This window comes from Oratosquilla oratoria, chromosome 34, assembly GCF_046742065.1.
Source record: "Oratosquilla oratoria isolate Oo_2021 chromosome 34, ASM4674206v1, whole genome shotgun sequence".
In the NCBI taxonomy this organism is placed as follows: domain Eukaryota; kingdom Metazoa; phylum Arthropoda; class Malacostraca; order Stomatopoda; family Squillidae; genus Oratosquilla; species Oratosquilla oratoria.
The window spans coordinates 35,410,290-35,427,681 of NC_134810.1; the positions used below are offsets into that span (position 1 = coordinate 35,410,290).

A 17,392-nucleotide genomic window follows, 5' to 3' on the forward strand; every position below is an offset into this window, starting at 1 on the left:
ACTTCGGCCGTAGAAATCCACATTAAGTTTTTCCACACACCTCTTCAAAACGCATGCTCACATACGTATAACAGTAGCCATGGACATGGGCCCATGAATGCCCCCCCCCCTTCTTTTATTTCCCTTTCCAATAATGTCGCAGTGTGATAGAAAACAAGCACAGTACAAGTGCTAAACTGTTTGGAACTTTAAACATTGGTAGTTCTTTCCCATTGGATCTAATAATTATCATATGTAATGGGAAAGAGCAAATTGAAGACCTTTAAAACCCACGCCAGTTATTTAATTGTAATTAATTGTGGCATGGGTTTTAAAGATCTTGAACTTCTGTTGACAGTCATTGCCCCCATAATGCCAATGCAAGTTTCATATTATCTTTACAACACATTTCCTGCATGATAGAAATTATGAACTTATCTGTTTATATATGTTTATTATGTATCTATGTACCTTCTCTTTGTCTATTCATTAATTTCATAAAGACTGAATTCATATAACTGAGTAGTGAATGAAATATCTTTGACACGAACAAGATCTTGAAATCGTTGTCAGGTTTCGAGGGAGGCACCTCCGCTGCGGGAACGCATTTTGCAGATTTGATTTGATTGATTAGAGACAATTCCATTCATCTGAGGAGTTGACACGGGACGGAATGGGATTTCAATTGATCGAGACTCTATTCTCGTCAAATGTGATTTTGAAAAGCTGGAAGACGACTTCTCTTACAGTATTTTAGACTCCCCTAAGTCTACAATTCAACAATGAGTTTAATATTCGTATAGGTCTAACTTCTAGTTCGTCATTCGGTTTCTCAATACACGACGCAAAGGTGATCTGACATTTGGAGATTCGAAAAATAAAATAATTAAACCTAAGTCGTTTTTACTTAAACGAACTCACTTGAGTAGCATACGTCACAATAAAACTTGCAAACCGTGTCAAAGTAAGGAAGTGTTTAAACAGGTGGTTGATACAATCGTTTGCCGTCATTTGTAGAAATGAAACCTGTGTTAAGTGAGTACAAAATGAGTATATCATGAAGTCAAATGTGTTTATTTAGATATTCAGTCTTCTTTTGGGTGATAACGACGATATACATCTGGGGAACAACGAACTATGTGTCCTTTAAGGCATCCTGGACGGAAGTAACTAATTCATTCCATTATTTTTATACATGGCATAGATGACGCCACGATACAACGTCTTTAGGGTGCAATAATGCAAATAATACAAATATCATTATGCTTACAGTCCAAGATTCCTACCAAATTAATGATAAATGTGCAAGTACATTTTTTGTAACTCCTCTTATTAAATTAGCACTATTTTGTAAGTATTTCGATTCTCAAGAGAGAGGAAAAAAAAACACACACACACATACTAAAGACATGACAAAAACAACAACAACAACAGAAAAACGATATTATAGTCACAAATTCAATAAAATATTTCAAGTCTAAATAAGTTTGCAGTACATATCTCTGTTCACTTGCCCTTAGCAATTCTGTCAACTTTGGTTTGGTAAAAATATCAGTAATGTTTAGGTCAGAAAGCACTTGTATACGGTCTATCACATCTTCCTGATATTCTGTCCCGATAAAATGGTATGACAATTTTGGCCCTAACGATATTATAATCATATCCTTAAGGCTGCGTTTACACCAAGCGAATCGAATCGATTCAGTTCATGAAGAATCAACACGACTCATGAATCGTGTTGATTCGCCACACTGGTTTCAAATGTAACCGTTTACACCAGGCGAATCGGCACGATTTGAATCGACTCGATTTGCCTGATTTAAACGGTTACATTGAAACTGGTGTGGCGAGTCAACATGATTCATGAATAGTCTTGATTCTTTGTGTATTGAATCTATTCGATTAGCTTGGTGTAAACGCAGCCTAACACTCACTTTCACCTTTCTGCCACGCAGCGAGTCCAGTCAATAAATGGACTTCTCAAAGAAATGTCAATAATTTTCGTTCCATTTCGCAAATGCCAGAAACATCCACCTTGAACGTAAAGGGACACCGACATTGCAGTTTTTGCACACTTTTTTGCACAATGAATTATATTTCTCATGGTTTATATGTGAATTCTCCGTTTAAAAAGAAAAGTTTTGGCCCAGATCCAGTCGAGTAGAATGGAATAATTTAATTGAGAATAACCAAGTTATAATTTTTACATACACAAAGATGACGCCACGATCCATCGACTGGAAGGCGTGATCATAGAAATTATCGTTAAACATCGTTATGTTTACAGATCAAGAAACGTTGTCTCTTTTGGTGGTCTTTGAAATATGCAGATAAACAAATTCATACAATAGACAAGTCTCCTGCTTTTGTACTCCGCAAGGTCGATGGTAGATATTTTACCAACGACTCTTTCCCTTTTAACACAAGTCGACAAAAATAAGACTTTTCGCTCGTAGTGAAACACCAGGCTAGCACGCTACTTGCTATCGCTACTTCGTTTGAGTAGGAACAACTTCGGTTACAATATTCTAGACATCCGTAAGAACATCTCTATGTGTAACATTCTGTATAGATTCAACTTAATTCATCATTCAGCTTCTCATTATATGACGCAAGAATAATTTGATATTTGGAAATTTGAAAAACAAAAGATCGTAACCAAAGCAGTTTCTACTCTAAGTAGCAAAAGCAAGTAGCATGCCTAGTGTGCCGACACGGTAACCTGCGAACGCACAATGCTCCTTTTAAAGAACAAACATTTACATTTCTATCATTCGTAATTTATCCATGAAATTTTTTTTCTTTCATAGACATGTAACAAAACGTTTTCTGTTACACATTGAAAGAAAACGAAGTTTTCCTACAATATGAACGTAAACTTTTTGTGTTCCTAGAACGTCAGATTTTCTGTGGTTGTGACAGTGAAACCTATTTTTTACCCCCCAAAGCGGTTTGGAAGTCGTGTCTTCAACATTGCAGATTTTGAGGATGATTCTAAAGTATGTGACCAGATTTTTAAACACTGTCTTCGCGCTTCTGGTGTCATCCATACTACTTATGCCATTTGGACCTTCATACTTCAATAGCTTCAGTGTTGTCTTTACACTATGGTTTGTGGTGTTTTTAGTTCTAGATCAAATGTGTGTATTTGTATATACCGTAATCAGTAATGTTCTCCATAGACTATGGGGAATTATTTCAAGTGCCGTCTTTCTGTTGATAGATGTCGTATTATTGGTATTATTTTCAAAAATGTTGCTTCGCTTGTTTCTATGGATTTTAGCGGCGAGTCAAATAGAAATCAATGTCCGGTAATAGGGTTAAAGGTGATATATTTTTCTAACAAAATTTGAATGCGAAATTAAATCTTCAGATGATTAAAAAAAATTACTTGTAATATATGTCAATGAATATTTGTTGACTGGAAAAAGAATGCACTCGAAGACAGAAGTACATAAGTAATCATGAAAGTTTCATGACGCCATGCATTTTAGATAATTCCTATGATTTTTCTATTTGCTAACAACATTTTACACTGAGCTACTATAAGTGAACAATCACACATGAACAATCACACATTCACCGAGGTCAAAAGAGCTTGAATACTACTTGGTACTTACACTTTGGGTCAAACTGAAAACTGTCCCTAAGCTCTCAGTCCATACTGGCTGGTAGCAGTCCTTTACTAAACATTTTTCTTCAGTAAATATTGATGAAAAACATATGTTCAATATTTCAGTATGTGTTGAGGCTTCTTCATAAACTTTTCCATCCACTGTCAAGTTCGAAATTCCTTCATTGTGGAATCAGTCCATTTACAAACATACAGGACAGTTTAAACTCACCTTTGTATTTCTCAATAATGCCACTTTTAAAGCTTTTCTCCTTTACTCCTTTAATTCTTGCGTAATCTTTTCTTGTACTTCTTCGCAGTCTTCCTATTTCTCCTTTTCTCCCACCTTCTCAATGCCACATATTTGGATAGCTTTGCCTTTCAGCATTAGTTGTCTTAGTCAATTTTCTTTTCACAAACCTTAGATACAAATTTGCCAACACCCAAACTGTAGAAGTTTTTAAAGGTGTCATACTTCTCAGTTTCTTTAACACGTAAGAATTTTTCCCAATTTGCCTGGAGAAATATATCACCTCAAACCTATCCCGGTTTGATATATTTGTCAGTTGGACTCCATGTACCCTGCGACATCTTTTTCTTCCCTGTGCACAACAATCTAACGAGGACCACAATGGAAATAAGCGTACATGCTTATTTGTGTTATCCTCGGCAATTTGCAATTATTTCGAACTATGTGTTCATGTCAGTATCTGCACTTCATGTATATTGATTCTTTGCCAAATAAATTTATTATTATTATTATTATTATTATTATTAATATTATTATTATTATTATTATTATTATTAATATATGATAATTTCAGTGATTCAGTAATACCCGGTTCCTTGGTTAGTATTAAGACTAGTATTTCTTGAGTGTCTTGTACTTATGTTTGTAAACATAGACCATCAAGAAGTCGACCCCATAATCCTTTTTGTTTTATCTAATCTTGTGGGGTAAACTTATTTTTTTCTAATTCTGCAAGTCGTTAATCGCTAAGTATCTGGAGCGATTTTCCATACTGCACCATTACTGCACCGTAAAACACATTTTCCTCCATAGTAGATCATATAAAATTCACTGTAACAACACTTATTTAAACATATCCTTCAACTACGATACCCCTAAATTTAGGACAAATGGTAAGAAATGGTTCAGAGGTGAAAATCACTATTTCGGTTCTCTTATTCTTACAAAACCGATGCAAAGAATTACTGGCGTATTCATAGAATATTTGTGTGAAAATTAATTGGGACAAACTTATTTTGTATTCAAATGATACATTTCCTCCATGCTGTTTTACACTGTCATGCTATTAAAGAATAACTGTTGATACCCTTTGTTTCAATTCCTTTGCGTTTTGCTTTTGTTGATTAAAGAAAAGGCTTTTGGCACAGAGAACACATGACAAAACCCCAACGGATAAAACCCCCAATCTGTATATCAGACAAAACCCCAATAGGAATATTGGGGGGGGGGGGAGGACATGACCTAACCTAACCTAACCTAACCTAACTTAACCTACCGATTGGGGTTTTGTCCGTTGGGGGTAATGTCCATTCACCTTGGCACACAAGAGTAGATGGCAGTAAAAACTTGATACGGAATCTAGGTGGACATGAAAACAATATAAAGGTGACGGCACACTAGGCTAGCATCCTGCCTGTATTTGGTACTTCGTTTGAGCAGAAACTAATTCGTTTGCAATGTTCTACATTTTAAGAACATCAATAATGTGTCTAATATTGGTACAAGTTTAATTTCTCTTCGTTCGTTATTGAGCTTCGCATTATATGACAAGAGTAATTTGACATATGGAAATTTGAAAAACAAAAGATAGTAACCGAAGTCGTTTCTACTCAAACGAAATTACAAAAACAAGTAGCAAAAGCAAGTAGCATGCTAGCGAGAAATACCTAGTGTGCCGTCACCTTAAGGCATCTTCAGAATATAATGACGCGATAGGTTTAACCAAAATCAAGACTGAGAAAGGAATAAGGAACGTCGATTCAGTTTCACCCAAATCATTTCCGGTTTGCCTCAAAAGGATCATCAAGGAACGGAGTTTGAAAAAGGTTGAACATTGATGTCGAATATTCTGACTGGTTTACGATTTTTGCGGATGACAATATTCTCTTTTCAAAAACATCAAAAGACTTGCGCAGTATGCTCAGTAAATTTAACAAGGAAAGTCATAAATTAGGTTTGAAGATTAACAAGACTAATACTCAAACCTAAGATTTTCCAAGAAGATGAAGCGAAGTTATATGTGCCAAATGTTGAAACTCACGAAAGACAATGAAAATTAAACAAATAGATGTGTTGTCACAGTTGGCTGCAAATTTTTTGGAAATTCCAGGAATATCATGAGAGGCTCCCTCTCTGTATTCTTGAAGCGCAAAGTTTGCAGTGAATAACCCCAACAAGGATTCACGGATGTATAACAGAAAATGACGGCGACAGATACTTTAAAGTTTCATCACACTGGGCTTCCACGGCCTTTACAAACGCCGACAGTTGAGCGTTCGTTTGAGTGAAAACGACTTTGGTTACAATATATATATATTTTTTCAAATATCAAATTATCTATCCGTCATATACATCAAAGCTGAATGATGGACTAAGATTGTAAACCTATATGAATATTAGACATACTGTCGAAATGTTCTCAGAGAAGTCTAAGTTTCTGTGAGCGAAGTCATATCAAATGGAGTTTGGAGGTAGGACGTGGGAGGAAAATAGCATAGCGTGATAACCCCATAAGGAGTGCATATAGAGTAATATTGAGATCAGTGCTGGGGTGTTTAACAAGAACAAGTTGGACAAAAGAGCAGACTGGAGTAAAAGATGTAAAAACGAAAAAGTATCGGAAATGGAATTGGACGGGGTCAATGCTATAGATTTCTAGAACTATGTATGCAAGGCAATAGAGAAAAGTCTATCTCTATCCATTATCTACCTGTAAATGGATTCCAGTCTCTTATATATCTACTATTGCGTACCGCTTGACATGTCTTGGTAGTCAGGCAAAATGAGAGAGAAAAGTGAAAAGTTAGCGTATACAGACGACGATTTTTTTTTAACAATGTCAAAGTACAACTGGCTTCACTTATAAGTACTACGATGATCGGTGTTTTTTGTCAGGAAGCAGCGATCTTACTGTACGTCACATTAACGATACGAATCAAAGTACATGAAGAAAAAATGGTTTATAACACGGAAGTCTAACAAAGTAATTGACCCACCCTAAACATCTTTTTATTCATATTTGTTTTTGTAAAAAAAAAAAAAAGAAAAAAAAAAAAAAAAAAAAAAAAAAAATATATATATATATATATATATATATATATATATATATATATATATATATATATATAATTAATATTTCTTTTCCTTCAATCATAGGAACCTGGTTTTTGCCTTTTGGGACCCCCAGAGGAGAAGAGAGAAAAAGAAAAGTAAATGCAATACAAAGAAAAGAAAGGAAAATATATGTAGATGAGAGAAGAAAAAGAAAATAGGCAAACCAGTGTATAAGAATGATCCTGTCAGACAAACCTGGCCATCTACGATCTTCGTCTCTTTGAGGTGGACCATGCCGAGTTCTCCAAGACCCAAAGGACTTTCGTGGAAAGCACCCTCAAGGACTTCAGATCGCCATGGCAGGCTTCGGAGGTTCTTGGCCCAAAAGGGTATTCCACTGATGAAGGAGAGGGGAGAAGATGGTGAAAGATGAGGAAGCTAAGGAGCCGCAGGACCCCAACGGAGCCGCAGGACCCCACCGAAACCGCAGGACCGCAGGATTCCACTGCAGCCGTTGCAGTCCACCTGAGCCGCAGGACCACAACGGAGCCGCAGGACCCCACCGGAGCCGCAGGACCCCACAGGAGCCGCAGGATCTCAACGGAGCCGCAGGATCCCACCGGAGACCGCAGGACCCCACCGGAGCCGCAGGACCGCAGGATTTCCCTGGAGCCGTTGCAGTCCAATTGAGCCGCAGGACCACAACGGACCACTACGAAGCCGCAGGACCATAACGGACCACAACGAAGCCACAAGACTCCACCGGAGACCGCAGGACTCCACCGCACCGGAGACCGCAGGACTTCAGCGCACCGGAGACCGCAGGACTCCACCGCACCCGAGACCGCAGGACTACAGCGCACCGGAGACCGCAGGACTCCAGCGCACCGGAGACCGCAGGACTCCAGCGCACCGGAGACCGCAGGGCTCCACCGCACCGGAGACCGCAGGGCTCCAGCGCACCGGAGACCGCAGGGCTCCACCGCACCGGAGACCGCAGGGCTCCACCGCACCGGAGACCGCAGGGCTCCACCGCACCGGAGACCTCAGGGCTCCACCGCACCGGAGACCGCAGGGCTCCAGCGCACCGGAGACCGCAGGACTCCACCGCACCGAAGACCTCAGGGCTCCACCGCACCGGAGACCGCAGGGCTCCACCGCACCGGAGACCGCAGGACTCCACCGCACCGAAGACCTCAGGGCTCCAGCGCACCGGAGACCGCAGGGCTCCAGCGCACCGGAGACCGCAGGGCTCCACCGCACCGGAGACCGCAGGACTCCAGCGCACCGGAGACCGCAGGGCTCCAGCGCACCGGAGACCGCAGGGCTCCACCGCACCGGAGACCTCAGGGCTCCACCGCACCGGAGACCGCAGGGCTCCACCGCACCGGAGACCGCAGGGCTCCATCGCACCTGAGACCGCAGGACTCCACCGCACCGAAGACCTCAGGGCTCCACCGCACCGGAGACCGCAGGGCTCCACCGCACCGGAGACCGCAGGACTCCACCGCACCGAAGACCTCAGGGCTCCAGCGCACCGGAGACCGCAGGGCTCCACCGCACCGGAGACCGCAGGACTCCACCGCACCGGAGACCGCAGGGCTCCACCGCACCGGAGACCGCAGGGCTCCACCGCACCGGAGACCTCAGGGCTCCACCGCACCGGAGACCGCAGGACTCCACCGCACCGGAGACCGCAGGGCTCCACCGCACCTGAGACCGCAGGGCTCCACCGCACCGGAGACCGCAGGACTCCACCGCACCGGAGACCGCAGGGCTCCACCGCACCGGAGACCGCAGGACTCCACCGCACCGGAGACCGCAGGGCTCCAGCGCACCGGAGACCGCAGGGCTCCACCGCACCGGAGACCGCAGGACTCCACCGCACCGGAGACCGCAGGGCTCCACCGCACCTGAGACCGCAGGACTCCACCGCACCTGAGACCGCAGGGCTCCACCGCACCGGAGACCGCAGGGCTCCACCGCACCGGAGACCGCAGGGCTCCACCGCACCGGAGACCGCGGAGCTCCACCGCACCGGAGACCGCGGGACTCCACCGCACCGGAGACCGCAGGGCTCCAGCGCACCGGAGACCGCAGGGCTCCAGCGCACCGGAGACCGCAGGGCTCCACCGCACCGGAGACCGCAGGGCTCCACCGCACCGGAGACCGCAGGGCTCCACCGCACCGGAGACCGCAGGGCTCCACCGCACCGGAGACCGCAGGGCTCCACCGCACCGGAGACCGCAGGGCTCCACCGCACCGGAGACCGCAGGGCTCCACCGCACCGGAGACCGCAGGGCTCCAGCGCACCGGAGACCGCAGGACTCCACCGCACCGAAGACTCACCGCACACCCACCGCACTCCAGGCACCAGACCGCAGGAGACCGCAGGCTCCAGCGGAACCACCGAGGGCTCCACCGCACCGGAGACCTCAAGGCTCCACAGCACCGGAGACCTCAGGGCTCGGAGACCGCAGGGCTCCAGCGCACCGGAGACCGCAGGGCTCCACCGCACCTGAGACGCAGGGCTCCACCGCACCGCACCGCAGGACTCCAGCGCACCGGAGACCGCAGGGCTCCACCGCACCGGAGACCGCAGGACTCCACCGCACCGGAGACCGCAGGGCTCCACCACCTGAGACCGCGGGGCTCCGCCGGGACTCCACCGCACCTGAGACACCGCACCTGAGACCGCAGGGCTCCACCGCACCGGAGACCGCAGGGCTCCACCGCACCGGAGACCGCAGGGCTCCACCGCACCGGAGACCGCGGAGCTCCACCGCACCGGAGACCGCGGGACTCCACCGCACCGGAGACCGCAGGGCTCCAGCGCACCGGAGACCGCAGGGCTCCAGCGCACCGGAGACCGCAGGGCTCCAGCGCACCGGAGGCCGCAGGGCTCCACCGCACCTGAGACCGCAGGGCTCCAGCGCACCGGAGACCGCAGGGCTCCAGCGCACCGGAGGCCGCAGGGCTCCACCGCACCGGAGACCGCAGGGCTCAACCGCACCGGAGACCGCAGGGCTCCACCGCACCGGAGACCGGAGGGCTCCACCGCACCTCAGGAAAGGTAGATTTTGCGTGGATCAAATAATTGTGGTAAGGCAAGTATGTGAGAAGTTTTTGGCAAAAGGTAAATATGATTTTTTGGGCCTTTGTGGACTTAGAGAAAGTTCATGACAGAGGAGACAGGAAGATTTTATAGGAGATATTGCAGAGATATGGAATGGGGGAAAAGTTGTTAAGGGCATTTAAACGCTTTTATATTAGTAGTAGAACTTGTGTTAGAGGTGGAAATGGTGAGAGCGAGATGTTTGAGATGAAGGTGGAGCTGTACCAAGGTTGTGTTGTCACCATAGGTGTTCACTGTGTACATGTGTACATAGTGATGGAGGACTCAAAGGCAAAGATGATGGTTAGTGATAGTGGAGGGATGTGAGAGGTAAGACAATTGTTTGCACATGATATTGTGTTTGTGGCAGAGTTAGAGGAAGGACAAACCAAAGGTGTATGAGTGGAGAATGGTTGTGAGTGGACTATGAACTGACGTGATATGAAGGGATTTCTCCTCTTTTTCTCTAATTTTATGTGAGGGGACAAGGAGGGAGGGTCACCAAGTAAATAAAGTAGTGGAGCCTTGCTGTGTGTGTGCTGTGTCTTGCTGCATTGCTTATGACCCGGACAATGAGAAGGAGACAGAAGGATGGGAGTGGGATGAGTGGGGTTGGGTGCATGGCTTGACTGAGGAGGCTTTTGGTATTTAGATAGATTTTATACAATATATATATATATATTTTCAGAGCTCCGAGCCTTGGCTAAAGCCCAGTCATATCTCACTAACTGGAACTATTATACTGGGATCACAGATGAAGACCAAGATGTCCAAAGTGCTGTTAAGGAGCTACTACTGGTTATCAAGTAAGGAGGTCAAAAGGATTTTTGTCTGCATGAGGAAAGGCTCTTCAGATGTGTAGTTTTGACAAGAAGTCTTCAGTAGGGATATGATAGTTTCTGTTTATGCCTATAGGTGACCAGCATATTCCTTTCTCATTCCTCAACAGTGTAGCCCTAAGATTTTTTATTATGTTAACAGATTTTTTTTTTTTTTTTTTTAACAAGCCCACATGTTAACAGAAGTTTGGATTTTTTGGATGAGAGTGGGAAGTAAAAGAATTATATGCTGATGACACTGCTCATGATTTTATGAAGAAACTGAAGCAACTAGTCACTGAAGTTTGGATGGTAATTAGGACTTGATTTTGTAAAGAAACTGAAGCAACTAGTCACTGAAGTTTGAATGGTAATTAGAGTATTTGCACAGTGACTTTTGGGAGAGCATTTCACCCAGTGAAGAAATTTTATTAAATGTTCTTGGGGGATGAGTGACCATTGACATCCACTATGGAGTGTCAGGTTTTCCACTTTGTAAAAATTGAGGGCACAGTTGATAAAAGGAAATCATCCCCAAAAGAATGTATAATGGAATCCCCCAAGGAGGGGATCAATGATTGTCCTGCAAAATGGAGAATGAAGCTGCCCATTTTCAAAACTGAACAAACTCATCATCTCCATCAGAAGGTGCGACCCTGAGGGTTCTACCTGTGATCTCTAGACTGGGCCCATGATATATATATATATATTATATATATATATATATATATATATAATATGTTGTATATGGATGATGTTGTGATAGCATGAGGTGGAATGGGAGGGTGGATGGGGGGTGAGGTAGTATGTGTGAGCAAGATTTGACGCAGCCCGAAGGGATTTCTCACCGGCCTCTCATTTTATGCAATGGGGAGACGGAGAGGGGGGGTCGCCGATTTAATGAAGCGGCCTTGCTGTGGATGTGCTGTGTCTTGCGACACTGCTTCTGACTCAGGGCAGTGGACAAGGTGCAGGGATGACCCGTCATTCAGGAGGTGCTAAGATAAGAGGGAGGGTGGAGGGGTGTGGAGTGTATTCAGGGGTGGAATGGGTAGGATTGATTTTGTGCCTATTTCTTTTTGGCTACCCCCCCTTGTAAGGGGGAAAAAGCCTTGGTATATGTATGTATGTATGTATATATTTTTTATCAACCCTTTCATCAACCCTATCTCCCAACTCCCTTTCCACCCCTGTTCTCCTCACCTCATTTCTTACACTAGACTAGATAGAGTGAGAAATGAGGAGGTGAGGAGGAGAACAGGGGTGGAAAGGGAGTTGAGAGATAGGGTTGATTGAAGAGTATTGAGATAGTTTGGACACAGAAAGAATGAATGAAGAAAGACTAGTAAAAGAGGTTTGGAAGGAAGAGGTGGAAGGAGTGAACATGAAGGGGCAACCTAGGATGAGATGGATGGATAGGGTAAAAGGGGCATTGGGAAAGAGGGGAATGTCTGTTGAGGAAGGATGGGAGAGGACAGAATGATAGGGGTGAATGGAGAATGGTTGTGTACAGATGATGCTGTGATGCATGATGAGGAGTGGGGTGGGAGATGGTGGGTGAGGGAGTATGTATGAGAAATAAATTGACACAGCGCGAAGATATTTCTACCCATCTTCTCCTTTTCTGCACGAGGGGACGGAGAAGGGGGGTCACCAATTTAATGAAGTGGCCTTGCTGTGGATGTGTTGTTTCTTGCGACTCTACTTCTGACCCAGGGCATTGGACAAGATGCAGGGATGACCTGTCATCCAGGAGGTGCCAAGATAAGAGGGAGGGAAGAGGGTAGAGGGGGGTGGAGTATGTAAGGGATGGAATGGGTGGGAGTGGTTTCTATGCCTTTTTTTTTGGCTACCTCCTGTGTAAGGGGGAAAAAGCCTTTGGTATATGTATGTATGTATGTTTATGGATTAATGTGTTACATTTGGGGTAGGTTGTAATTGTTTCTGGGGTTGTATCAAGTCACATCCTGTGAGCTGTTGGAGTTTGTCTGGCAGCATTGATCCTGCAATGTGAGGCTGAAGGGGTCCCTATGAATACATTACACTTGGATTCCACTGAAGACTGTAGACCAAAATATTTCAAGAATATTTTTAAAAGGTACCAGTAGTGAAAATGAATAGGAATTAATTTTTATTTTTATTCTTGTCTTCAGGAACTTCCCTGAACACTTTGATGAAACAACCATGTTCACTGGAGGACTGCAAGCTTATAAGTTAAAAGAAGAATTCAAGCATCACTTTTTCAACATATCTAGAATAATGGATTGTGTCGGTTGTGACAAGTGTCGACTTTGGGGAAAGCTACAGGCAAGTTTTCCCAATTGTCATTGGTGTGACTCAGTGACATTAGGAGCCCATGCTTGGCTCACACATTTCATCATGAAGCATATATATTCTTTGTATACTGTAGTGGTAGTTTCTTTGTTGTGTCCGAATATTGTACCTGCAAGTGATTGAAACACATTGAATCTAGGTGTGCCTTTTGTCTTTATCTTTTTGTTGTGTTGTTTGAATGACATGGATGCATCATTTGTTATGCCAAGAATCAAACCCTATCATAGGCAAGTTGAACCAAGGGCATGGTTTATCAAATTCCATGTTACAAAGTCCCTCTATAAAGGGCACTGTCATAGCCTCTTGGTAGGGGGAGTTCATGACATTAACTCAAATTGTGTGTGTGTGAGCAAAATTTGATGCAGTCCGAAGAGATTTCTCCCTTCTCCTTTTATGCATGGGGGGACAGAGAGGGGGGGTCACCAATTTAATTAAACGGCCTTGCTGTGGATGTGCTGTGTCTTGCGACACTGCTTCTGACCCAGGGCAGTGGACAAGGTGCAGGGATGACCCGTCATCCAGGAGGTGCTAAGATAAGAGGGAGGGTGGAGGGGTGTGGAGTGTATTCAGGGATGGAATGGGTGGGGATGATTTTATGCCTTTTCCTTTTTGGCTACCCCCCTTGTAAGGGGGAAAAGCCTTGATATATGTATGTATGTATGTGTGTGTATGTAATGTATATATATACACACAAACATGTATACACATTGGAACCAAAGAAGTAAAGAAAGTAGGATCCGAAAAAGATTTGGGAGTAATTATCACGAACGACCTGTCCTATGATATACAGATTAACAAAATTGTCGGGGAGACTTACAATTTGCTAAGATCAATAAAAGTGGCGTTTACATACTTGGACGAAGACATGATGAAAAAAATATTGGTTACATTGATAAGGCCTAGATTAGAGTATGCAGCGACATTGTGGTCCCCCAGTACCAAAAAGAATATAAAGAAAATAGAAAGAATCCAAAGAGCAGCTACAAAAATGGCACCTGCACTTGCAAACCTATCATACGAAGAGAGATTGGCTAAACTGGAGTTACCGACACTGGAGCAAAGAAGAGAGAGAGGTGACCTATTGACCATCTACAGAATCATGAAAGGCACAGAGGTACTCGATAGTGAGAACTTACTTAACTGGGACAAAAGAAACACAAGAGGACATGGAAAGAAAATAAAAAAACATAGCTATAGAAGAGAACTGAAGAAAAACATTTTTCCTCATAGAGTTTTGGACACTTGGAACAAACTGGACAATGAAATAGTATGCGCAAAAACCATTCATGAGTTTAAAAACAAACTAGACACTGCAAGATACAAAGGCGGGACAACACGAGCATAGCTCCCCTTCCCGCAAAATACAACTAGGTAAATACAACTAGGTAAAAATACAAACACACACACACGTGTGTATGATCATGTATATTTCATTCTCCATTTATATTTCAGGTAACTGGCCTTGGAACAGCTTTGAAAATACTCTTTTCTGGAAATGTAGAGTATGACTCCAGTACACAGCAGGACTTGGATACGGCCAGGCATACCAATTTCCAACTGACTCGTAATGAGGTTGTAGCCCTCTTCAATGCTTTTGCAAGGTGAGACTTAATCTTGATGTTTACTATGAATTGATGGAATGGGTATGATCACTGGAACACAGTAAAGTGAAAGCTCATTTGGTTCATGAGGTAGTATGTGCAAGAAAAATTGGACTCGGTAGAAAGGGATTTCTCCCCGTCTTCTCCTTTTTTGCATGAGGGGACAGAGAGGGGGGGGGGTCGCTGATTTAATGAGGTGGCCTTGCTGTGGATGCGCTGTGTCTTGAGTCACTGCTTCTGACCCAGGGCAGCGGACAAGATACAGGAATGACCTGTCATCCAGGAGGTGCCAAGATAAGAGGGAAGGTGGTGGGGAGTGGAGTGTATTTAGGGATGGAATGGGTGGTAATGGTTTTTATGCTTTGTTTTTTGGCTACCTCCCTTGTAAGGTGGAAAAAGCCTTTGGTATATGTATGTATGTACAAAGGAGGTAGCCAGTCAAAAGGCATAATTCCTTTCCCAACTGGTTTATCCTCACCCATTCCACTCCCATTCTCCCCCCCCCCTTCCCCTCATGCATAAAAAGAGAAGACGGGGAGAAATCCCTTTGGGCTGCATCAAAATATCATACTCCCTCACTTCCATCCCCCACCTGCTCCCTTCCATGCACCACAGCATCATCCATACACCACCATTCTCCACTCACCCCTATCTTTTGTCTTCTCCCTTCCTTCCTCAATAGACATCCCTCTTTTTCTCATCCTCAGTCAACCCCCTCCTGTTCACTTCATCCACTTCTACCTTCCACACTTCTTTTACCAATATTTCTTCTTATTCTTTCCATGTGTCCAAACCATCCCAATACTCTTTCATCAACCCTATTTCCCAACTCCTTTTCCACCTCCGCTCTCCTCCTTACCTCCTTGTTTCTCAGTATCCATCCGAAGTAAATACAATTAGGTCTTGGAAGCTAACACAAGAGGAAGAATTGAAAAATATTTTGAATAGGAAAGATGCTAATGAAGCAAAGATATGGAAAGGGGAATGAGCAAAAAACATGTGAAGGGTGAGAGTGGATGCTTGGCATGGCTAGCTTCCTTTGTTTTACAGGGCAAAAGCATTTGGTATACAGATAGGTAGAGATATTCTACCCCTTCACCTCTCTCAGGAGATGCAGCCTTGATGGGCTGACACTCATTCTTCAGACTGGTGACAGGATTTCTCTATCAAATTCATCTGTATTTCTTACACTTTCACATATGGAGAACTGGCAACAAGCAACTGCTCCCTTTCTCGTACTACTTTCAGCTAGTGATGTAGAAACAGTCCCTCATTGATTCATAACAGACAACATTCCAAAGCCACTGTGGGGCTGCTGGTTTTCCATTTAGTGAAACACAAGGCAACACTTGATTAAGGGAGGGAAGTGTGCCAGTGTAATGTTGCCATGGTTGTTCAACATGTATATAACTGGGGTGATGAGGGAGGTAAATATTAGAAAGCTAGGTAAGGATTTGGTTAGTGAGAGTGGAGAGGAGCCAGTCGTTGTTTGCAGATGTTGATGTAATTGTGGCTAAGTTTGAGGATACACAGAGGTAGTTAAAAGATCTTGGGGGTTGCGTCTCCTGATGGAGGTGGTTTTCTATCCAATGTCCATTTTCCCAAGATCACAACTAGTGGGTTCTCATCATTTGTCTGTGAAGGCTGTTGTAACCTTTCAGTAAGGCACCAGTTCCTGAAGAGATTATCTGGTAGGGAGTATCAAAACAGTAAATTGAAAATGTCAGACATCATTTTGTCTACCAATATTTTTACCATATATTCTCTCTTTCAGACTCTGCAACAGCATATACGAATTACAAAACTTTCGTAGAATGACCACAAGATAGTACCAAGCAGGGATTAAGGAATATGTGCTGTGATACTGTCAAGGATTTAATTTATGTTGGACCAAAACAGATCCCTTCCATTTTTTTTTTTTCTTTTCTTTCTCCAAATAGTTCCTGCAGCAGGGTTAGGAATGGAAAGGATGACTGGGAAGGTATGATCTTTATAGGAATTTTATTTTCATTAAGATGCTCATGCCTGTAAAGTTTATGGGACAGAGATCTAAGGTTGTTACCCAAAGTCTTTGTGAAAGACCTTTGACATATTTATATTATTCTAAATGTTAGAATCTGGGATCAACAAGTGGATAAAGCATATCCTTGTTCTTTTTTTATATGGTAATGTGATGGAGTTTAACTATGTGCATCTATGGACTGGATGGCTGTACTACAAGAAAGTTGTTCATACATTTCTCGTATGTACTGGCTCGTGGAAAAATTATGTTATGTCCTTGTGTTTTAGTGATTCCCAAACAATATTTGTCACAAAATGCATAGACTTTTTGATTATTTGTTATGTTTGTAGATACTTGTGTCTGCAGGTTTCACACACAGTTGTACAAACATGTAAGTGTAAATACAAACACACATACACACATACACATACATACATATAGAAACATATGTACATTTGTATGGTACAGGTTGGATGTTGTTATTGTAAGAAGCACCTAGAATGTTGGTGCTCTCGTATTTTTATTATTTATTATTTTTTTTATGAATCCTTGATGGATTTTAAAGAACCTCTAATATTTCATTAAACACAAAATAAATCACTGTATAATGTTTGTAAATAAACAAA

General features: G+C 43.5%; 1 protein-coding gene across 1 annotated transcript in view; it reads left to right on the plus strand.

Moving 5' to 3' along the window:
* LOC143018202 (ERO1-like protein beta) overlaps positions 1–17,392 on the plus strand; it is a 29,498-nt gene extending 12,106 nt beyond the window's left edge. The window contains exons 4-7 of the mRNA XM_076173394.1: positions 10,700–10,817; positions 12,983–13,136; positions 14,616–14,764; positions 16,539–17,392. Coding sequence (XP_076029509.1) covers positions 13,014–13,136; positions 14,616–14,764; positions 16,539–16,593 — 327 coding nt within the window. The 5' untranslated portion in view covers positions 10,700–10,817; positions 12,983–13,013 and the 3' untranslated portion in view covers positions 16,594–17,392. The remainder of the gene's footprint in view (positions 1–10,699; positions 10,818–12,982; positions 13,137–14,615; positions 14,765–16,538) is intronic.